This window comes from Onychomys torridus, chromosome 14 (assembly GCF_903995425.1).
Source record: "Onychomys torridus chromosome 14, mOncTor1.1, whole genome shotgun sequence".
Taxonomy (NCBI): Eukaryota; Metazoa; Chordata; class Mammalia; order Rodentia; family Cricetidae; genus Onychomys; species Onychomys torridus.
In genome coordinates, this window is record NC_050456.1 from 50,365,276 (window position 1) to 50,389,895 (window position 24,620).

At 46.9% G+C, this 24,620-nt stretch overlaps 1 protein-coding gene across 1 annotated transcript in view; it reads right to left on the reverse strand.

Moving 5' to 3' along the window:
• Positions 1-23,057, reverse strand: part of Map3k9 (mitogen-activated protein kinase kinase kinase 9) — a 74,640-nt gene extending 51,583 nt beyond the window's left edge. The window contains 3 exon segments of the mRNA XM_036205891.1: positions 15,203-15,616; positions 22,360-22,604; positions 22,606-23,057. Coding sequence (XP_036061784.1) covers positions 15,203-15,616; positions 22,360-22,604; positions 22,606-22,811 — 865 coding nt within the window. The 5' untranslated portion in view covers positions 22,812-23,057.
• Positions 23,058-24,620: the final 1,563 nt, after the last annotated feature.

Here is a 24,620-nt window from a genome sequence, read left to right on the forward strand (position 1 = left end):
AGGACGTGGATTCCGGTTCTGCCGTTCTCTAGCTGCATGTATGCTCTTGGCAAAGCAGTCAAGCCCCCCTAAGCTTCGGTTTTCTCTAAATGGGGGAACTACCATCTGCCTTAGTGTGAAGTACTTCAGGTAGGCACTGTTTCAAATAAAAAATGTTTTTGTTTGTTTAGGTTTTATTTTTGCGGTTGCTTTGAGATGGGCACCTCATGTAGCCCAGGCTGACCTGGAATTCCCTATGGCTGAGGTGTTAGGCCCAGATCGCAGGGACCCCCAAAAGACCACCACGGAGACCAAATCCCACATGTAAAAGCAAAGAGCCTTTATTTCAAGCTCCAGGGCTCGGTCCCTCTGTCTGTCCGACGCAGAGAGCCCTGAGCTCAGGTAGGGCAGAGTTTTTTTTATCATAGCAGAGGTTGGGGTGAGGGGATTTCCAGGGTCCAGGACCCTGATTGGCTGACAATTGTCTAGGGGTATCTGGTAAAACAAAAACAGGTGTGTGCTAGATTCAAGGACATCTGGCCACCTTATCTAATGGTTGGAGTGTTTGGGATGCCAGATACTTCCTCATCCCTGGGTGGATCCCTGGGTGGTATCAGCTGGGTGTTGCCGGCCAGTAAGCCTGTCACAGAAGCTGTGGCTAGGTCCCGAAGCCTGTCATGTCAAGCTATGTTAGGGCCCTCCACAGAGGGTGGTCTTGAACTCCTGTCTAGAGCCTCTTGAGTGCTGAGATCGTATACATATGCCACTACATTTGGCTGTTCAAGTAAAGTCTTACAGGACCAAATAGAACATACGATCATTCTTCACCCCCATCTCCAGACTATTCTACTCGGTGTTGTCTGTGTGACCAATAAGCTAAGAAAAGTCAAAACAATGTCACATCATCTGAAGGGGACTTCTATGGGGAAACCCTGCCTCTGCAGCTGGAGTCCACAGCCAACCTCTGGATGTGATGGGTCTCTTCCCTTTTTGCCAGCTGCTGCCCAGGGGGAAAGGCAAGCTGGTCTTATCATTAACTGTAATTAGAAGGGCAGGTCTCCTGTGGCACTTGAGAGGGGAACTCTTTACACAACCGTGTCAACAGCCAAGAGGAAACTACTCCTCTGCCCCAGCATTCCTGTCCCTTTGTGGAGGTAGCCAGGAGTCTACTGACAAAATAATTAAAACTTTTTTTTTTCATAAAAATTCTACAACCCATGCCTGGCAGTGGTGGCGCACACCTTTAATCCCAGCACTCAGGAGGCAGAGCCAGGAGGATCTCTGTGAGTTGGAGGCCAGCCTGGTCTAGAGAGTGAGATCCAAGACAGATAACAAAACTACACAGAGAAACCCTGTCTCAAAAAAAAAAAGAAAAGAAAAGAAAGAAGGAAGGAAGGAAGGAAGGAAGGAAGGAAGGAAGAAAGAAAGAAAGAAAGAAAGAAAGAAAGAAAGAAAAAAAATATATACAACCCACAAGAGCAATGAACATTTGACCCTTCAACAGAGCACAAGAAAGAAAATGATGAATTTTGTGTTAGCAACCAAGAAGGACACATACACTTCATTCCCCATCGTTGACCTTGGCCCTATGAGGCCTTATGCGTCCCAATTCCTCGGGTGGTGCATGGATCCTCTTTCCACACCATCTGCAGCACTTTGGACCTAGCTGTGCTCCAGGCAAAGTAGCAGGATTTTGATGCTGAATGAATGGGGCTGGCGAGATGGCTCAGGTGACAAGCACCTGTTTGAGGGGGTCCCTGCAGGTGTCATACAGAGGAGTGAACAGCATGAAGAGATAAGAATGAAACCCCATGCAGATTGACTTCATCAACCTGGATCAGACTTAGGGGAGTCTAATAACAGGGGGTTTATTCCCAATGTATTTAGCCCAGTATAATTTTGAAAAAAGTGTCCTGGTGTGATACAATCCTCATCGCACAGGGAAGCATAATTACATTGAAACTCAACTCAGGGTACATGTCATTTCTTCCAAGAAGATAAGTTCTAGAGATAGGCTACCTGAACTAGCTTAAGGGCCTAAGGGTCTCTTAGCCTAGTCTCCGTCATATAGATAGCATGGAGGTCGTTTGGGCTATTAACCACCTCTGGTCCTGGGTGTGGGAGCTTAGAGGAGCCCCCCCTGGCTATAAGGGTTATTTAGATTAGTAGCCACCTTGGTCTTTGTTGTAAGAGTTTGATATGCCCTGGCCCCACAGATAACACAGATCACCAAGCTGCTAATCACTTCCAATTCTCAGCTGACTGGACGGAAGAACGGGTTTACTCATCTTTCTCACTGGAAAGACAGTCCTATGTGCTTAACAGCCCTGGTTTCTCTGGAGATCTGCAGAGGATTTGAGTTCAGTTTCCAGCACCCGTGCTAAGGCTCACTACCATCTGTAACTCCAGTTCCAACGACCTCTCCTGACCTCTGCAGGTACCAGTGTACACAGGCAAAACACACACACACACACACACACACACACACACACACACACACACTCTTTAAAAATGTTGAAGTATCATCACGGGACTCAGGAATGCCAATTAATTGCATGACCCTGGCAAGTCACTCGGCTTCAAATCACAGCTGTAAGGATCCATAAACTCTACTCATGATAAACACAGAAAGTAAGGAATGACTGGAAACTAAGAATTATCACCATTTTCCCTACATGGTACTTTTCTTCCTCCTAAGAGGAATGGGATGGAGAAAGCAGAAACTGTAAGTATGCAGACAGCAAGTACAGTATGACTTAAACAGGAGATGAGGCACACAGACCAGAATGGGAGAAGCAAATATAAAGATGCAGACAGTTGGGTCTGCCCACTGGATTCATACCGACGTTTTTGGCCCTTACAATGCTATACAGGCACATTTACTTGCAAAGATTCACAGATAGAGATTATTAGGATTAGTCACTGACACTGCCCTGCTGCCCCGATGGCTGAGGGATGTGTGGACACTATAGCCTAGAGGCAAACACTAGGCTTATGACTACATAAGGCAATCCAAGAAACACCTTCCTCAGAGTCCCAGGCTCCCAAAAGGTTTATGAAAAGGGAACCAAAGCAAAGGCTCAAGCCAGGCAGAGTGGCACACGCCTTTAATCCCAGCACTCAGGAGGCAGAGACAGGTGGATCTCTGTGAGTTAAAGGCCAGCCTGGACTACAGATTGAGATCCAGGCTAGCCAGGACTACAGACTACAAGGGGAGGGGGGGTGTTGACAAAGGTTCAGAGAGAACAAATGCATCGTGACAGAAGCAGTTGTAATCTACCCAGAAAAGAACTAGGGGCAAGATGTGGGAGCAAAATTTCCTAAGGACCCTGGAATCAATGATGCCAAACACCAGGACCCATGCCAGCTGCTACATAATATACACAATATTGGGCAGGGGGAGCCAAGAATGCCTTTGTTGTCAAGAATTCCGATTTTAAAAAAATTCTTAAAAGAAGAAAATAACAAAGATGACAATAAAAAGAACGTTATTGATAGTCTCACATTTTCATAGAAAAAAAATGATCAAAAGGAGACAAAAAGAAAACTCAATTGCAAGTTGTTTCTTAGAAATAAACTGGGGGTTTAGGAGTGGTGGCACGTGGCTTCCTTTATACGTTAGTTTTTACACTGTCTTCTACCTGTATGCCTTACATCACACTTTGTATTTAAAATCCAGAGCGACTGGAGAGAACACATCCCGGCACAGAAAGCACGTGCAGGACAAAATTCCAGAGGCTCCAGCACCAAGCGTGATCCAAATGCTGGGGAGGAGCAAATGCAGCAGCCGAGAGGGTCAACCAGAGGAGAGCCAGAGCTCCCAGAGTGTCAGGTACACGCTCATCTAGGCAGTCCTAGTTAATCCTCCCTTCCGTCCTGTAAAATTTAGACAGGTGGTGTGATAACTACCGCTACTTCACATTTGCAGAAACAAAGGCAGCACACAGACCAGGTCCTCTGGACAAGGTCCTCAACCAGCAGAGCCAGAGGGGACGCAAAGCCAGGCACAACTAAGCTCATGTGGGTCATCTCCATAGGAATGGGGGGCTCACCACCTAAGACGGGGCTCTTAGAAAAAGAGCGACTTTAAAGGATGCCCCTGTGTGGAGCACATATGGGAAAACACACAGGACTAAGCTCTACAGTGCATAACACCACAAACATGTCTGGGGGAACCTAGGAGATACTGTGCGCCACAGACTTGGGGAGCACTGTGTAAAACAGAGCTGCTATGCAGAGATGGAAATAGGCAAACACTAGACTTCCCTTCAGAATAAGACAACAAAAATAATGCAAGAAACCGAGAACTTCAGCTCAACCTGACTATCCCCAAGTCTTAAGGAAGACTGTAGACAGGCTTGCATGGGACAGCCAGATGTGAAAGGAGGCATTCTCTTTGACCTCAGCAGCGGACCGCAATCGAAAAGGAGGGAGGGGACAGCAGAGAAGAGATCCCTGCCTTAATCCTGGAGTGCATGTGAATTATCAACTAAGGGCCCAACAGAGCCAGAAACTGGCCAGCTTCCCACTCCATCAGACCAAAGGTCCTAACAGACAAGATGGGTAGCGTTTTCCAGGAAGCCAAGTACCCAGGATTAAGGCTGAGTCCAGAAGAAACAGGAACCATGGGGCTCTTCTACAAGAGGGCCTTGCGCCATCATCAGGAGGTTGTGAGATCTAGCACGTTCTCCAGCTTCCCAGAAAACAAATCTGTTGGTCTCTGCGTGAAGGTGAAACTCTATCCAGCCAGCTCAGAGAGGAGGAGGCGCCTGACCCCAGCAGAGCAGTCCACAGGCAAGTCCAACTATATCCTGTGTCTATCTAAAATGAGATGGTAGCAAGTTTCTCCTATTTCTTGGAAAAAGGAAAAAAAAAAAAAAAAAAAAAACCAGAACAATTTACTGAACGTGGTGCCTGGGTGGGGTTCATTCAGCCCATATTATTCCACATCACTGCTGCCGTCTTTATCGTCCACAGTTTATAGGTAAGATTCCTGGACATTAGGTACTTAAGAAGCGAAAAGATTTGATCTGTCCTTGTTTGGTTTCTGTTGCTGTGAACAACAATACCGCCAAAAGCAACTTGGGGAGAAAGGGACATGTCCATGTCACAGTCCATCATCCAGGGAAGTCAGAGTAGGAAGGAACTCAAGGCAGGAAGTAAAACAAAGCAGAGACCACAGCAAAGTCTGCTTGCTGGCTTGTTCCAGCCAGTTTGTTCAGCCTGCTTTCTTGCATAACCCAGGACCACCTGCCCAGGCGTGGCACCACCCACAGTGGGCTGGACCCTCCCATGTCATCATTAATCAAGAAAACGTCCCACAGATGTGCCAAAGGGCCATCCTCATACAGGCATTTTCTCAACTGAAGTTCCCTCTTCCCAGGCAGCCTCTGCTTGTATCAAGCTGGCACAGGATCTCCCAAATCTGTCTGACTCCCAAGCCGTCGTTCTTTCCATCAAAACGTCCAAATCTCCCAAAGAGGGTCCAAATCTTCCCCAAATCTACCGGGAAAGTGGGAGGAAATGAAGGAAGCTGCAATTCTGCTTAAAGTAGGTCTTATTTCTGTTACTCCCACAGGGCGCTGCACAGGGCTCCAGGTCCTCCTGAAATTATGTTGGTGAGGATACAGAAAAACACAATTAAAACCACACACATGGTCTTGAGCCCCATGTGAAGAAGGCCTGGGTTGATTCAGAGTGCCCGGGGCAAGATGAACCACCGACGCCCTTTGCTTAGCTCCAAGGACGGAAGTGGCAGGCAGCTAACCGTGCCCTGCTTTTAGGATGACAATTGTCCTTGGTCTGTTGTAAATCCCATCATGATTCATGTGACCAGAGCATCTTCTGTCTCCGAAAGGCCATCTGTCACAGTCTGAGCAGCAATGGGGACAGGTTCCTGTCAACTGTTTTTCCATTAAACTATGCAGCAAAGGGTCTCTTTCAGGGGATCTAGACCCGGCAGGGGGCCCTGAAGTGGGGGAAATCTGGGCATATTGCAATCTGCTGTGTGGATGCAGATAAACCATGTAGTCACTGCCTGTCCCCGGTAACACTGACTTTCACTCTAATCCTGGGACGGGACTCAGACACTACCTTATCCAAACTTCTCATTTTACAGAGGAAGAATTTGAGGTCTCTAGGGACACTGCAAGGTGCATTCAACAATACCTAGCCAGTTGACTTCAAGGATGCAATTAATACTCACATTCCTTCTGCTATCCCAGGCCACCTCTAAAACAGATGCCCAATTCAAGGTCTCTCTGCTGATGACCACTTGTGATCATCTCTGATACTTGTATTGAAAACGAAACTGTCTCACCCTAACCCTGCAGAGGTTCCAGAGTAGACAGGCCCTGTGTTAACAACCCTGACTTAAGAGGAGCAGAGTAAGGTTCCACAAGAGGCTTCCAGGGTCCCACAGGGGACCTGTGTTCTCTGGGCCTAGGGAAGAGGCTATATTCTTCTGACTGCACCAGACAGCTGATCTCATGGCTCTGTGTCCACGAGCAATCCTGAGCTACACCACAGAGAGAATAGGGTGAAGCACCAAGTTAAGGATAGAAAATTATCCCAGAGATGAGAAGGAAGGAAGAGAAAAGGGCAGGCTCTTGTCTTCTTATACACCTTGACCTTGAGCAATGACAAGACCACAGGCCATTTGAAAAAGGTGGTCATTATTACTTACTGCCTGTTCTGTTTATAGAGGATATAGGGATGAAACTGGAAAATAACACGTTTAACTCTCAGGGAAGTGGTAGCTTGAAGAAAGAGTTTTAAGATCATTTGAAATCAGAGTCCCCAAACACAACCCCAAAATCTCTCCCATGGTCTTCCATACAAGACAGCCATGGTGGTTTGAAAAACGGCTCACAGGGAGTGGCACTATTAGGAGGTGTGGCCTTGCTGGAGTGGGTGTGGCTTTGTTGGAGGAAGTGTGTCACTGGGGGTGGGCTTTGACATCTCAGATGCTCAAGCCAGGCCCAGTGTGGCTCACTTTCTCTTCCTGCTGCCTGCCAATTTGGATGTAGAGTCCTCAGCTCCTTCTTTAGCACCATGACTGCCACATGCTGACACGTTCCCCACCAGGATGATAATGGACTAAACCTTGGAACTGTGTGCCAGCCCCAATTAAATGTTTTCCTTTATAAGAGTTGCCATGGTCATGGTGTCTCTTTACACCAATAGAACCCTAACTAAGTCAGCAACCTTCTGCCTCAACTCCAACACAGGCTTTGTGAGTGCCTAAATGGTGCCAAGGTCTACAACTACTCCCTGCCCCAGTGTGAAAATTCCAAAGAAGCCTCTGATGCCTGAGACAGAAAAGGAAAGCAAGCAGGGTTCTAAAGAAACAGAGGCGAGGGTCCCAAGGGTTCAATGTCCCTCCTCAGGCCCAACAGTTCCTCAGCTCTGCTGGTGGCCATTAGGAACTGAAGTAAAAGAATCCAAAGAGAATGCCAATGATACCACCTGCCTTCCCAAGCCACAATCTCACATGGGTGTGGGGGGCTCTCTTTCTGGAATCTTCTCACCCTCTTTTTGTCCCCACTTTCTAGTCATCAACCGTTCTTCTCTCCTCAGATCACTCTCCTACAAAATGTCCTTAGGCAATCCCACAATGCCCCTGTTGAGGCACGTGCCTTGATCTCAACTGACAAATGTCACCACCACCCTTCTCGTCATTGACAAGCCTTGACTTTAAACGGCTGTGTGAGTTTGTTTTAACCAAGGTCCTCCCTCTGGCCTCACAGGGAACTCTTTGAGGGCAGGGCCTAACCCTGTGTTCTAGCTTGCTGTTATATTCCTAACACCCAAAGAGAGCCATGGCCTATGGGTATAGCTCAGAGGTAAAGAACTCCCCAAGGTCCTGGGTTCAGTCTCCAGTGCCACCTGTCTAAAAGAGGAGAGAGACAGGGAGGGAGGCTAGGTGGGCTGGTAGGTAGGTAAGCAGGCAGGCAGCTCTGTGTAGGAGAGAGCCAGGAAGGACCTAGGAAAGGGAAAGTCAGCATCTCTGCAGGTCCAGTCACTGGCCATACTGCTTTCTTCTGCAGAGTCATGTTCTGCTGGCTTGCTGTCTGCTTCACTCTGGCTTTATTTGCTTACATATGTATTTTGGCTGCAGAAAGTACTTCCCATCAACCGAACACAATGCTCTGGGACATGCCTGGTAGCCACTAGCCTCCAAATACAGCCTCCAGTGACTAAAAGGTTAAGTCCAAGGATTTTATTATTTGTATACTTTTCCCCAGTAAAATCTGGAAATGCTAATATTTTCTAACTCAGGTTAGGCTTGGGTGGCAAGCACATTTACCTGCTGAGCTAACTTGACGGCATGGGGGCGCATTCTTGAGGCATAGACAAAGTCACTAGCCTACCTCTCAAGGAAGATGAGGAGCTGGTTCCTGCAGCTGATCCCTTGTTGAATCTCATATCCACCCTGTGATAGTGTGTGGTTTCTTTTCTTTCTTTGTTTCCTTTCCTTTCCTTTTCTTTTCTTTTCTTTTATTTTTTGTATTTTTTTTTTCTTTTTTGAGTCAGGGTTTCTCTGTGTAGCCCTGGCTATCCTGGAACTCACTCTGTAGACCTAGCTGGCCTTGAACTCAGAGATACACCTGCCTCTGCTTCCCAGAGTGCTCGGATTAAAGGCATGTGCTACTATCGCCAGACTTTTAGGCTTTTAAGCTAGTCTTCATCCTCTTCCAGGCAAGTCTGAGGCTACAATGCCCCTGTCCAGGGTGCCTATTTGTGGTGGTATTGTGTTCCCCAAAACATTGTGCACCCTAATAAACTTATCTGGGGTCACGGCACAGAACAGCCACTAGATACAGAGGCTAGAAAATGGTGGCACTCACGCCTTTAATCCTAGCATTCAGAGGCAGAAATCCCTCTGGATCTCTGTGTGCTCAAGGCCACAATGGAAACAGCCAGGCTTGGTGACACATGCCTTGAATCCCAAGAAGTGAGCCTTTAATCCCAGGGAGTGATGGCAAAAACAGGAAGATATATAAGTCGTGAAGACCAGAAACTAGAAGCATTTGGCTGGTTAAGATTTTAGGCTTTGAGCAGCACAGTTCAGCTGAGATTCATTCTGGATGAGGACTGAGAGAGAGACTTCCAGTCTGAGGAAACAGGGTCAGCTGAGGAATTGACGAGGTGAGGAAGCTGTGGCTTGTTCTACTTCTCTGATCCTCCAGCGTTCACCCCAATACGTGGCCCTAAGTTTGTTTTTATTAATAAGAACTTTTTTTTTTTTTTTTTGGAGCTGAGGATCGAACCCAGGGCCTTGCGCTTGCTATACAAGCGCTCTACCACTGAGCTAAATCCCCAATCCCATTAATAAGAACTTTTAAGATTCCTGCTACACCTATGCCTATGCCTTACCTGCCCCATCTACAGGAATGTGACCTATCAGGAGTCGTCTAGTGGATCAACCAGCAAACTTAGACCCATGGAAAATCCTACAGGAGACTGAGGCGGAGACTTTGGCTAATGTCTGGCCCAGGTATTCCAGAGTGAGAAGATTCTAGGAAGTCAATGTGAGGCGGCCAAGAGGGAAGATGGCAACTGAGTCCCCATGCTGTAAGAAAGCTCATCTTCAGCTTCCCGAGCTTGTGAGCCCTAAGAGAAGTGGCACAAAACACAAGAACACAGGACTGGGCGTGGCAGGTGGGTGAACGTGGACTTTGAGCTGCAAGAGAAGCGGCAGTCGAGTAACACAATGCAAGCAGAGGGTGGTCTGAAGGGCTGGCTAAGTAAGCTCCGAGTCGGCATGAAGAGCCGAGGCTGGCCAGAGCAGACTGGTAGGAAGTCCAGTGACACTGTGGTGGGAGCTGCTCCAACAGGTCCTGGCAGCCAGTGGCTGACTCCATATAGACACTGGACAGCAAGTTAGCCAGGCTGGCACTTAGGAAGACATGGAGACAGGAGGCAGAGTCATTCGAGAGTGGGAATGACTACACCGTTTAATGGTTCACTCAGGCATGCAGACCAGGCTGCTGGACTCAGATAGAAAGGCTCAAGGCCCTGAGGAGTACAATGAGAATTAAAAGCAAGCTCTATGCGAGTGAGTTGTGAATGGCATCCTTGGATAAAAGGAATTTTTACATTTTAAGAAACTATGTAATCCAGTTCAAGTAACCATTCATTCATTCATTCATTCATTCATTCATTCATTCTTCTCTATATGCACATAGTAAGGGCCATGGCATGCCCCTGGAACCATGCTGGGAGCAAAAGACAGTATGTTCTGGGAGACAGAGACCAGCTCTAGGGAGAAAGCACCTCTGGAGGAAGACAGAGATGGGCCAGTAAGGACCTCAGGAGAATGTCGAGCTGTCATCTAAATGGGAGCAGGTCTAACTAGCCCCAAGTCAAGTACATTTCCATTCACCTCTGCAAGGATTAAAGAATGAGTTGCCTAGCCTTGCCTACAGAGCTAGTTCAAGGCCAGCCTAGACTATAGGAGACTCCACCTTCAAAACTTACAAACATAAACAACCTATTCGAGATCTACTGAAGGCACAGGCAGGAGATAAACCAAACTTGAACACAATTTGGATGCTATGGCTCAGCAAGCCGACTGATACTATTCATAAATATAAGGAAATTAAAAAGCTTTACAAATGGGCCATACAAAGGAACAGTGAGACACCCCACTCTCCGTAAAGGAACAATGAGATAACCCGCTGTCCACAGAGTAATAATGAGATATCCCACTGTCCAGAGTAACAGTGACATACCCCACTGTCCATAAAAGAACAATGAGATACCCCACTGTCCATAGGCTAACAGTGAGATACCCCGCTACCCATAAAGGAACAGTGAGATACCTCGCTGTCCATAAATGAACAGTGAGATACCCCACTGCCCATAAAGGAACAGTGAGCTTCCCCACTGAACAACAGGAGTGGGCAAGCACCAATCTCGAGCCCAGGAACATGATAAGGAAACTGACAGGACCAGGAATACAAGCACACACCAAGTAGTGTGTTTATCAGGATACTAAAGGTAGGCATTTTAAAAATTCATAAACACATAGAAAAATACTAGAAACACTGTTTTAACCTGTGTCTTTTAAAACAAGAAAAGAAAATATTAAATTAAAATGAAGTAGCAACATTATCTTCCCTTGTAAGTCCATATATCTCCCAAAGCCCTTTCATAGCCGCCCCTCCCACCCGCCCCCATGTGTCTTTCTCTTATAGTTTTTCAAGACACGGTTTCTCTGTGTAGCCCTGGCTGTCCTGGAACTCACTCTGTAGACCAGCCTGGCCTCAAACTCTGTGATGGGATTAAAGGCGTGTGCCACCACTGCCTGGCTCACTTTACTTTTACTTTGGGCAGGGCTGGGGTTTGAACCCAAGGCCTGTGCATGTTAGACAAGCACCCTACCACTGAGCTATATCACCAACCTCATAATTAAAAAAAAAAAAAAAAAAAAAAAAAAAAACTTTCTTATTACATTTACTTTATTTACTCTGTGTGTGTGTGTGTTTGTCTGTCTGTGTGTCTGTGTGTCTGTGTGTGTGTCCAACTTCTGGGAGTCAGTTCTTTACCATGTAAGTCCCAAGAATTGAATTCAGCTCATCAAGTTTTGCAGCAGGCGCCACTACCTTTTAGGCCATCTCACCTGCCATACTTTGTAGCTTTTTAAGGAATTAGTCAACTGCCATTTTGCTGAATGCCTTCATACCAAACCACCCACCACACACAATCCTGACCCCACCTACCACCCGCAAAAGATAAGATTTCCCTTAACAGATCATCATTCTCCAGTGCCTCTAGTAACAAGTAACTGGTCTTCCCCAGCTAGAAGAAATAGGCCGACACAGACCCATTTTTATAGGCAGTGGTTTTTTACAAGTACTTTTAAGACGTGATGTTCAAGTCACTGATGTAATACTGTAAAGTAATACAAGCCATTAGTTTTAAAAGAGATCTGAGTCTTCCATCTCAGGGCCTGGCTGACTCCCTTAGCTGTGTGATACTATATAACTGAGATAAGGGTTTTTCCCTGTATGAAGCCTCCATAGTGAGGCTGCTGGCTGCTTCTTCTGTGACCTGTGCCCATCTGTGGTAACAGACCTTGGTTATTAGTGGGACCCTCTTTCTATTTCTTTTTTTTTTTTTTTTTTTTTTTGAGCTGAGGATCGAACCCAGGGCCTTGCGCTTGCTAGGCAGCACTCTACCACTGAACTAAATCCCCAACCCCCCTTTCTATTTCTAAGCCCCTTCTTCAGCTAGCATGTTCTGGCCAATTAAGGGAAGAACATGAATTTAAATGGGGTCTCTGGGAATCTACTGGGCATGGACTCAGCTGAGGGAAGCAGGTATTTTGTGGTTCTGCTTTTCCTCCTCCTTCAGGCCTGTACCTGAATCAAATAATGGGTGCCCTTCATGGCTATCTTGGACCAGAAGGAGACAGTGAGGATGGAAGCCAGGAGCTGGGATGATGGATCTCTGAATCCACTGTGCAGCTGCCCTGAAATCCTCAGACTTCTTTTCAAAGGTAGATGAGGGTATCACTCCATTGCTGTCACTCTGTTTGTTTTTAGGTGGTACAGAGTCCAGCTGACACCCAATGCCAATTACATGCTAATGAAGGTTACTCTACCCCATACACACCCCACTGCCAGTAAACAGCAAATGACTGAAGCAGATGATGAATAAAACATTTCAATCAGCCACTTTCTACTAAGACTTCATAACTGCTTGATGCCTACCACTACTTTCTCTTTTCCACATAGACAACCATATTCTTTTCTTGACTAGTTCCAGCTCAACTGACATATACTTTCTGATATTCTGCCTTCATATGACAGTGACCAAAAATCCAACCTTCCATAACCCTTAGTAAAAACAAAACCGCAGTGTGTCCCAGTTTACAGGATGAAGAAGTCACAATTCCCAAGATGGAAGCAATGACCCAAGTGGTCACATACTTTTTCTGAAATGACTGCAAAGAGGATCACACTGGCATACACAATCTCAGGCAAATACCCACCCCCAAACTCCCGCTCACACGTGAGATCTACAACCTACACCAACATCAGTACCAACAGGATGGTAGGTAGCACATTATGTCTTGACAAAGGCCTTTAAGGAGTCCACTCCTTCCCTGAAAGCGCTCCACTTTCAAAGACAGATGGAACCAGAGCCCTGGCTCCTGGAAAGGAGACATGCAGGCTCCTGCCTTCTTCTACAAGCAGCACAACTTGGCAAGGCAACAAGAGCCTTGTTTCCACAACAGTTAGCTCATAGAAGGTAAAACTTTGTATGTGTAGCTTCAGATTATGGTCGAAGTTTAAACTAGATCAAGGAAATTGTAAACTTTTACACTTCCATTATCCTGGCCCAGATTTCTCAATGGGCCAAATTATATAACATTATTATTTCACCCTGCCTAGCTCTCTCAGAATAGTAAGGACATATGAAAAAGTTAGAGGATTCAGCTTCTACCTCACATTTTTTTTTTCTTTTAACCAACACATCTGCCTCTTATCCCACCATCCAAAGTAGCCTCTGGGCTGATATTTAGACACTGAAAATTTCAATTCAGTTAATACATTTAAAGAGCAGAGTTTTGGACAAGGAATAAGAAAACCATAAAGTCATAGCAAAGAGAAAAGGGAGGTAAGATTTTTTCATTCATGTAACTCAATTCTTTCATATCCACTGTTGAAGTATATACCGAATTGTTCATATTCTCACAAAGAGGAAGTTTTCTATTATTAAAGGGCCAGGGAGTACAGACAGAAGGGATAAATGAGACAAAGGTCATTTTAAAGAAACTGCAAAGTATAATATATATATATATATATATATATATATATATATTAGTCTGGTAGGACAGGCCAAAGAAAAACTCGTTCTTAGCTGGGTGGTGGTGGCCCAAATCTTTAACCCCAGCACCCAGGAGGCAGAGGCAGGCAGATCTCTGAGTTCAAGGCCAGCCTGGTCTACAGAGCAAGTTCTAGGATAGCCAGAGCTCCACAGTGAAACCCGTCTCGAAGAAAAGAAAAAAGAAACATCCCTTCTCACTAAGGAAAAGAATTGCAAATACTCTCTTCTTTCACATTTTCTATTTTTCGTACAACAAATCTACTTACACAACTGCAAAGCACATCTTAGAAAGCAGACTCACAACAGCATCCACAGAAAAATAAGCCATGTTAGGAACAGCCCAGATAAAAAACAAAGTCTGGCTGGGTGGTGGTTTACAAGGTGGTGGTGCACCCCTTTGATCCTAGTAGTTTGGAGGCAGAGGCAAGTGCATCTCTGGGTTCAAGGCCAACCTGGTCTACAAAGCAAGTTCCAAGACAGCCAAAGCCATACACACACAAACACACACACACACACACACACACACACACACCAAACAAACAAACAAACAAGTCTGAAGCACTTCTGGGCTCAAAGCACACAGATGCAGAGAGTAATCCCAAGAGTCCATGTCACCCCCAAAGTTCTTCACCTGAAATACGCTCCTCGCAGGGACAGGCTACTCAGAATGATCTTAAATACATACATTCATCACATGCATCCTCTCTGCAGTCAGTCTAGACAAGTGAGAACACCAGGAAGCACATTTCTAGCTGTTCTGCCAGTCCACGTGCAAGACTGCAGTCTCTACCAACTTCTCGTTTAATTATACCTAACACTGACTTTACAGCCCAGTTTATGGATTCCGTGTATTTAATGCACAGTTACTTCTCAGTTCCCTACAATTACACGTTAGTTATGGAATTCATTAATAGCACCCCTGGGCTAACAGGAGGTCTAAAGCACCATCAGTAAGGTCATGCTCTCCAATTGACACTGCCACTGGTACTGAGACCCAGTTAAACACACACCTCTTCTTCCGATGGCTGCCTCTCCAGTCAGCTGAGATGTGGAGGTTGAAATTCAGACAGGCTGTACAGGTTAGCCTTCTCTGCTGCTCCAGAAAGGGGATATCCTCTTTTGGGGGGGGTTACATACACATTTCCCACAAGTAGGAAAATAAATCTATTTCTGCATATATCAGTCTCAAATACTGACAACTCTGCCTGCTAATTATCAGTCCACAACTACCCCAGACCCCTCAGGTGCCTCACTCCTCTTTCCTCACACCGCCACTCAAAGGCAGAATGTTTTGATACAAGGCTCCACCAGGAATCCACATCTACTGAAGAGTGAGGGTGTGGATGCTCTTCATACCCGGCCCAGCCCAGCTCTCTATACTCACTGTTGCTGGACTTAAGGTCACGGTGGATGATGGGGACGATGGCCTCATCATGTAGGTAGTTCATCCCTCTGGCAATCTGCACAGCCCAGTTCACCAGGATGTCTGGGGGAATCCTCTTCCCAGATAACACTCTGTTCAAAGGCCCTCCACGGGCAAACTCCATGACCAAGCAGAGGTTGGGTTCCTTCAGGCACACCCCTCTGAGGGCAATGATGTTCGGGTGCTTCAGCATGGCAAAGAGCTTGGCCTCTTGGCGAACATTCTCTATGGTCTGGCTGATGTCCTCATCAGGGTCATGACGAGCTGCTTTCACAGCGACCTCATCGCCTACCCAGAAAGCGCGATAAACTTTCCCAAAGCCCCCAATGCCGATGATTTCCTCCAGGGTTAGCTCCGCAAAATCAATCTCTAACACTGAGAAAGAAGAAAACAGGAAGTCAACCATTTCCTTGGAACACCATATAACTAACCACACTTCCACTGGACAGGCAAACACAGCCATAGTAGGAAAAGCAGGACTTCCCTGTCTCCACACTGTAAACTCCATAGGCAGCAGAGACTGTGGTTAACTTCATGTGCATTATTCTTAGTGACTAGCAAAGAGTAGGCATTCAATAGGTGTTGATGGTAAAGTAAATCTTACTTGGAGAATCAGGAGACTCTTGTACAAGACCACCCCATTTTAAGCCAAGGGAATACTGGGGCAACCCTATTTGAAAACTGCTTGGGTTCATTCATTCTTGGTGGTGAGAGGCACACAACCCAGGGCTGAGCAGACACACAGCAGCTACAGTTTGGTTTGTAAACAGCTTCTGGAGAGATAGCATCAGTGGATCAGGAAGGACAGTAACTCCCACAGCAGGACAGGTGCAAGGGCAGTTGAAAGAGGGGACCCATGAAAAGAGCCCTAGAAAAACCGTAGAGGGGACCTCATCAGACAATGAAGGGGTGGGGCAAAAGACAATCTGGGCAGAGACAGGGACATGAGCAGTACCACGGCACATGCTACTGCAACATCAGGGTACCTGACACCTCAAGGACATTAGGGAGCCCACAGCGGTTGGACTGTTGTACTGGATAAGAGAGAAGACTCGAGCCTTGTTGGGGGTAACCATGTGGTAAGAAGCATCCGAGCAACTCTGAAGGGCTTAAAGTTACTCTAGAAGCAACATGTACCGTTCAGAAAGGGAGTTTTGTGGTTTAGAAAGGATACCAACTGTGACAGCCATGCAGGATATAATGGGAAAGAAAGTCTGGAGCAAAGAACCTCTAAGGGACTAGAGTGCAGCTCAGTCAATGCAGGTGGAGCCTGGCATGCATGAAGCTCGGGGTTTAATTCACAGCACCACATAAAACAGGTTGGTGGCACATGCCAATAATCCTACAGTAAGGAGATAGAGACAGGAGAATCACAAGTTCAAGGACAACCAGAGCTCTGTAGCAAGTCTGAGGCTAGCTTGGTCTAAAAGGAGACCCTGTCTCAAAAGGAAGAACCATTAAAGAGGCCCTTGCAGTGACCCAGGCCTGCTGAGCCTCAGAGGTACTGAGCACAGAAAGAACTGAGTCAATGTGAAAGACTCCCAGGACTTGGTTCTATCGGGATCTTAGTTCCTGAGAGGTACAGGAAAGGAGCCTCATGGGAAACATCTCACTCTGGTGGACCTCCGTGCCTCAGGTCCATCCTTGACAGTCACCTCAACCATTCATTCTGCTTCCAAGATCTAGAATCTGAACCTAAGGTATTTAATTATACCTTCAGCACCATTTGGAAAAGATAACAGTAACTACCTGTGATTATATACCTTGGGCTAGATAGCATGTTAAGAACTAACTGAGCACAGCACTGTTCCATGTGTCTCTCTTAAAGTCCTGTTCTCTTTTGACTAATTCAGACTCATCCCTCACATCTGAACTTAAACATTCATTTCCTAGAGAAACTTCTTCTAACCTCAACACCAAATGAGGGCAAGCTCCTATCAAATACCTTTGCAGAAAACTCTATTCCACAAGACTCACCAAGATCACCACTGTTTAATTACTCATTCACTGCCTATAACCTGGGACACTGTGACAGCTGTGCACAGGGCAGAGATTCTGTCTGCCACCACTGTGATCATTGTGACAAATATTTAATGGGAAGACCAATAAAAGAAATTTACCTAGTTTGGGCATAAACAAATTTATATCTGTTTAAAAGGGGTGGGAAGGGGGTGGGTAGGATTTCTGGAAGAGAGAATAGCCACACACTATCAAAAATAAATAAATAAATAAATAAACAAATAAACCTAGGAAAACAAAGACGTATTTCTAGATTTTGGCAAGAGCAAACTAGATGGCCGTTCTTCCCTATGTGGTCAGCCCCATCACACCCCATTGTTCATTTGGATGCTGATGGGGCTCAAGTTTTTGTTCTTCACTTAATCATAATTCTTTTAATCTTCTCCTCTTCTTGTATTTTGCAAAGCAACTGTCAATCTGCACAAAGAAAACACTCAGGAACTAAGTCAAATGGACTGTCTTTATGTACACAAGAAGCAGAGCCTATCTTGACCCTCAAAGTTCCACAAGGCTAACTAACCCTTTGGGGATACAGTGCAGCTTAGTGGCAAAGTACATGCTTAGTATCTGCACAGTCCTGGGTTTAGTCCCTGATACCATGAAATAAAGAAAAGAGGGGAAAGTTATTGTCTTTTGGGGCACGGGGTGGGGGGTGGGGGTCCTGAAGAACAAATGACACAGCAGAACCTGCAGACTACCAATCAGCACCCATCCCAACATCCTTCTAGCACCTCACCTTTTAGTATCAGAGGCTAGAAAGCTAAGAAACTACAAATCCCAGGATCCCTTATGGCAAAGGTACTGGATGTGAACTAAGTGACACACAAGATTTGCAAAGCAAAGAGAGATGGAGACCATTTTTTGGCTGTCTCTCCTGGCAAGTATGGCTGTCTGCAGCAGCATGCCAGTGTCCGGTCACTAGCTCTGTAGCTGTGCAAATGAATGTTCCCTAGTGAAGTGGCTGCCTATTCTCCATCTTCAACAGCAGCTCCAGATGCTGAACCTCATCTGTGAGAACAGTGCCAACTTGCTTGCTGGTTCAGCTCTGCAGTGCCCAGAGCACTCCTCGTCAGTGCCTCTTCTCCAAGCCCTCCCAACAATTCTGTAAGCGCCCAATTTCCTGTGCTGAATCCATTTCTTGCTTAAAATAGCTTCAATGTTTCTGAGTCCTAAAAATGAATCCTGACTAATTACTAACTTTTGTCTGATGTCATCCACATGAATGAGAAACCATGCAGACAGTAAAGAGAGATTAGAAACCTCTTTGAAAGACACATGTCTACCTGGTCTTTGGAGGCAAGGAATGGTCTTTTTATTTTATTTTTCTACCAGAAAAGCTCCATGCCTCTTGAATGAATTGAATTGATCACCCTATTTCTTCAACTAATTCTTTGCAATAATTAACTGTACTATTTCTCTTATACACACCCTGTTTCTCAGCTCTGAGGCACACTTGTCAACACACAGTGGGTGCTCAATGTTTACCTGAGGGTATAAAAGATGGGACTTTGGTCTAGGGTGCTGAAAAGGACAGCTCCACCAGCAGCTGGGCAGACAGAGGCATGAAATGGAAGGGAAGACAGCAGTGACCTCTCTAGGGTAGAAGCTAAGGTCTCAGCTTTCCCCTACTAAGTTAAGAAACATAAGGAAGCCAGCCTGCAAGAAAAGTACAGAAAATAGCTTTCCAACAGACAAAGACAACCTGGAGCGGGAGCAAGGCCTTGCTTTTTCTTTCCCTACTGAGAAGCCCCTTCCGACAGGCTTCCAGGGACTAGACCTTCAACTGCAGAGAGCATGAGGGCTCTCCTTTCCTTCTCTGCTCCAGTCAAGACCTGGTTTTAAGCAAGAATCAGGTCAACTTGCATTCAGCACACTTTTTTAAAAATTTTCTGTGGGAGGCTATTTCTAGGAATATCAACAAAACCTTATTTCATGTTGGAGTCAAGATGTTATTTCTCCAGATTGTATGCTTGGAGATGGACTGAACCAGCCCGCCTTGTGGGCTTAGGGGCAAGGGAATGGTATACTTTGTTAATTTCAAAGTCTTCTATACAGAGCCAGGTGTGTAGTGCACAGCTATTAATCCCAGCACTCAGGAAGTACATGCAGAAGGATCATAAATTCAAGGACAGTATGGGCTACATAGTGAGATCCTGTTTCAAAAAGAAAGGTAAACTAGTGGAAAAAAAAAAAAACCTATACTAGGGCAAGAGACAGAGATGTGGGGATCGCTAGGACTTCTGGCCCCCAGTCTAGTTGAAAATGCTCCAGGTTTAGTTAGAGACCGTCTGAAGGTAATAAGGCAGAGATCTTTAGAGGACACCCAGCATCCTCCATTCATGGGTACATGGGTACATGGCACACACACACACACACACACACCTTAAACATATCTAAAAATATATTCTTACATTTGTAGTGAATTCAGGAAAAACAAATGTAACTTAATAGTGACCTTAATGCTGTGCTGCAAACAGACTAACACTAATGTAAAAGAAACATTTTCAAAAAAAAAGAAAGAAAGAAAGAAAGAAAGAAAGAAAGAAAAGAAAAGAAACATTTTCATAGCTATGTATCTCCCAGGGTGACAAAATGAAGCTCTAAACTTTTCCCCTTTTACAAAACAGAGGATGAGAGATCTCTCTGGTTTTATAGATTTGTCCTTAATGGAGAGCCAACCCCTGGTACCTACAGTAGCAGGATATAAAATGGCTTATAATATCACTAGTGTATTTTTTCTTTGATAAAAGAGTAATTTCCCCTTCTGTACTGAATAAAGTTTGAAGCAAAATTTTCACTTGAAAACAACACTGTAAAACTAAACCTGACTCTCACTGCTTGACTAGACATAGGTATTCCATTCGCAGTCCTGAACATGTCACATGCTCGAAGTCCCAGAGAGGAAGTTTAAAAGGCTAACCCTGGGGAAGAATTGTCATTGGCTTTACTATTCCAGATCCTGGGCAGACAAGGTTTTGTCAATCATCTGTATCTTCGGAGTGACACTAACTCAAATGGTGGACAGAGCTCTCTCTCCCAGTTGACATTCCTATCTTTTCAAAGCACTGACTAAAATTTCTTATTTACTTCACCAGTCTCCCGGTTGTGTTCAGAAGCATCTCCTACCATCCTTTTATCCCTTGGTTCTTAACATAGCAGCCACCACTCACCAAGTACTCAAGAACGAGCTTTTACTGGAGCTTTGTGAGCTATCGAAAATAATGCCAGTCCCAAGTAAGGCCAAGTTAGAGCACTTACCAGAACTTTCAATGCCAAGCTCTTCAAGTGAGTTCTTTCCCCAAGCACAAGGTCCTCCCATCTGGGTTCCAGACTTAGGAATCCACTCCATCCAAAGTACTGTCTATTCCAGTAAGGTGAGTCCTGGTCACATTATAGAGACTCGTCTCCCAAGGCAGCACACTGTTGGCATGTCTGGCACTCAGTGGAAAGGTTCTTTTAACATAAGTCATGTTCACTCCTGACTGCTCTGACATCCAGAAGCACAAGATACTGAGGGACCTGAGAGGCTGCTTATGAACTTCACATAACGTGTACGCTGTCATGTTTGCTGTCCCTAAAAACATCACAGAACTCCACCCACAACGAGCTTCAAAACTTCATTCAACATAAGTTCATCAACCAAGTTCATCTCCAACACTAATAATTCCAAACACCATGCCAGGACCTTTGATTGGCCTATATCTCACTAGAGTTGCCAAATATACCAAAAATATATAGCACCCAGAATCAATCTAAAGTGACTTGCCATTTCCGGGCATTATACATATCAAAACGTGTAAACAAGAAACGTTGAATGAAAGGGGAAAAGATCTAAGAAGAACTAGAGATCTGAACAATCTGACAGTCAAAAGACCAGAAGGGAAAGAAGAAAAAAAGAAGTTGCAATTGTATTTATTACTCACCTTAAAGTAATGTAATTGTTCATATAAAAATAAGTAACAGTCAGAAAGATAACTGTTGCAGATGAAAATTTAAAACGAAGTATCAAAGTTAGCCCTTTGCAGTGACTTAAAATAAAGTAAGATGCAAAATACATAAAACAAGGAACTAACTACTAAGTATGTAGTAAGAATGTCTTCTAACTGGAATTATGGAAAGTTTTAAATACTATAAGCTACACTTGGAGAGATCCACATCTTCTAAAATAACCACGTATATACAAATGATTAAGGAATTATGATGGCAATTTAACTCCTCTGAAAAACAGAAAAGTTCGCTAGGGGCATGGAACAGGGGGTTCTTGGGAAACTGATGAAAACAAGGACACAGGAAGAAAGACCCTGGGAGGGAACCCTGGGCCTGCGGGGGCCCCCACCCACCGAGATTTGGCCAATGCTAAATATCGGCAAGGATTATGGGTGAAAACATATGTGTTGTCTGAACACATTTGTAAGGGACAAGGACTTAGCCACTGTACCTGGTGATCCTGAACTCCCACGAGGGAAAGACGTACTTTCTCCCTCTAATTATTTCTCCACTCATGATTTTGCGCCCTCTCCCACACACATACACATATACACCTTTCCTAACATATTATTTTGGTGAGACTCCTCAAGGTACAACTTTGAGATACAGGACGAGAACCCACGAAACCAACACGAGATTTCAAAGGCACCTGACTCTTGAGTTCGTCCACACATGCTTCCGGGACTTGTGAGCCTGCCCAGGCAGGCGGAGAGACACCTCCACTTCTCTCAGGACAAATACCTTTAAGAGGCGGGGACAAGCGACAGAAGAGGTCCGCCAGGTCCTTGGGTGGGGGACTAAGGTTACTGGTGACAGTAACCACCTGCTCTCTTCCTGATCTGGAGGGGGCACAAGGAGGGAGGGAAAGGGAGACTCGTACTGGGGGGCTTCAGGAGTTGCTGTTTGAGCGAGTCAGGGGAAGGTGAAGAAGCCCAGTGTTCCAGGCAGGGCCTGCGGCTCTTGCAGCTTGGGGGGGCGGGGAGCACCAGCTAAAGCCCCTGCAGCTCGCACACCCGGGCCAATCACTCCCCACCCCTGACCTCTCCTTGCCCACCCCAGGCCTCACCCTCCCCTCCCCTCCCCACCGGGCTTCGGTGCCGCCTTCTCCTTACGCTGAATGGGCGGGTAGCAGCTGGGGTCCTCGGCGCCCGGCTGGCAGCGGCTGGAGAAGGCGCTGCGCGGGGTCACGTAGTTGCTGGGGAAGATGCCCACCCGCTGGTTCAGCTGTCCGGTCCACCAGCCCTCGTCGCCGGACACCTGCGAGTCCTTGGACAGCACCTCGACCACATCGCCTAGCCGCAGGGTCAGCTCGTCCTCGCCCGCCGCCTCGTACTCGAATACAGCCGTCCAGTAGGGCAGCGCGGCGTGGGAGCCCAGCTCGGCGGCCACCGCCTCCTCCTCGTCCTCCTCCTCCTCGGCCCCTGTGCCCGTGGCATCCTCCCCCGGCGGGGCGGCAGCGGCGCTCGCCAGGCAGCCGAGAAGCGATCTGGAGGACTCCATGGAGCGGCCGGTCCATAGGGTGCGGGGCGGCCGCCCGCAGGAGCCGCCGCCGCCTATTGTTCATGCGGTTCGGCAGCGCTGGGGGCTCCGCGCCCCCGACGGCCGCCGCAGGTAGGGCCCGGGCAGGCGGGGCGCGCGAGAGCCGCGGACGCCGGGTGCGCACCGCGAGCGCGCACCGCGGACAGGAGAGCGGCGCAGTGCCCGCCGCCTGGCGCCCTCGCGGGCGGCCTCGCCCCTCCGCGGCTCCCACCTGCTCGTGCCGCCCGTGCCCGCCGCCCGCTGGCCGCTCCCTCCCCGCCCCGCCCCGCCCCGTCCCGGGCGCCCCGCCTCCCCGCACGCCCGGGACCACCTGACGCGAGTCTGGCTCCGCCCCAGCCCTGCGGACCCGGGGGCGGGGCCTCCGGGACAGGCCCGCCCCCCCTCGCCAGTCCGTCCTCCCATTGGCCCGCCGCTGCCGTCCGTTTCCTGGGAGAGGCTGAGGCCTCATTGGGTGGCTCCCGAAGGTGAGGCAGAACGTGCGTTCGGACAGTGGGAGCGGGCTGCCGAGCCTGCTGTCTTTGTCTGCGCGCCTTGGTCCTACCGGCTGCGCCGGTTCTAGGTTCAGATGGCCAAGCTCTTGGATCTGCTTTGGCCCTGGGGACCAGCTTCCCGTCCCCTCCCGCCTCCACGCACACACTCGCACCCCGGAACCTTATGGCTCGCGATGGGAGAGCTCTTCAGATTGCACTGCTGGCCTCGATGTGCATGCATCTCTGTGAGAAGTTGTTCCAGGCCATCGTCAGAATTCCGAAATGGGGGGTCACCTAGTGGCGCTTCCGCAGGCTGGGGAAGTCTTGCGGAACCAGCTGGTTTGCGCTTGCCTTGTGGAGCTGACTGTATCTAGGACCCTGGTGATGGCTACATAGATGACACCAAGGACTAAAGCAGAGTAAAAACTGATGCTGCCGCTCTTGGGCAAGGGCCGACCTATACCATGTCCTTTTGTTACACTACCCCCCCCCACGCGCCCCCAGATTAAGAAAAAAACAAGATAAGTGGACCTTAACCCATCATACATACTTTCAAGCTTCCATATTTCAAAACAAGCCAGTAGTGAGGAATCCGGCCTGATATCTACCAACTGTATTTACCTTTTCCAAGGCAGGAATAGATGTGATTTATTTAGCAAGAGTTAGTTCTTCACTGTTTGGGTTTTTGAGACAAGGTCTCGCTATGTAGCCCAGGCTGGCCTCACACTCACATTCTTGCTGCCTCAGCTGCCTGAGTACTAGGATTACAGGCATGTGCCACCATGCCCAGCCTAACTATTATTTTGTTTAATTTTAGTTTGAGGTTTATTATTAGGCAAACTGTAGCAATTTGGAAAAATAGCCAGGCAGCTACGTGATCTTGGGCATTTGGTTAACACTCACTGCCGCGTGCTCACCCCTGAAGTAAGGAGCGGAGGGAAAGGTCTCCTGTGTTCTAGGTTGGACATCGGGTGGTTTGCAGGTGACTGTGACTAGACACTGCACATTTAAGGTCTTAGGAAAGAGATGAGATGGTGCTGTTCAAAAGAGCATCCGGAAGGTCCCAAGGATGGAGTCCAGGAAGTAAATGGCCTAACGTGTTCAAGTTTATACTATGGGTCAGTAAACTGGAAAAGATGTAGATGAGTCCAGGTAGATTCTCTGATTTTTAAGATGAAACCACTCCTGCAAGAGAAAGGGAGACGGAAAAATATTAACGTTTTAACAGACATTTTTTTCATGTGCGTGAAAAAGGAGTTTTACAAAGTAGAAGAAAGAACAAAAAGAATGTACTAGAGGGGCTGTAGAGATGCTCAGTGGGTAAGAGCACTGGCTGCTCTTCCGGAGGACCCGGGTTCATATGG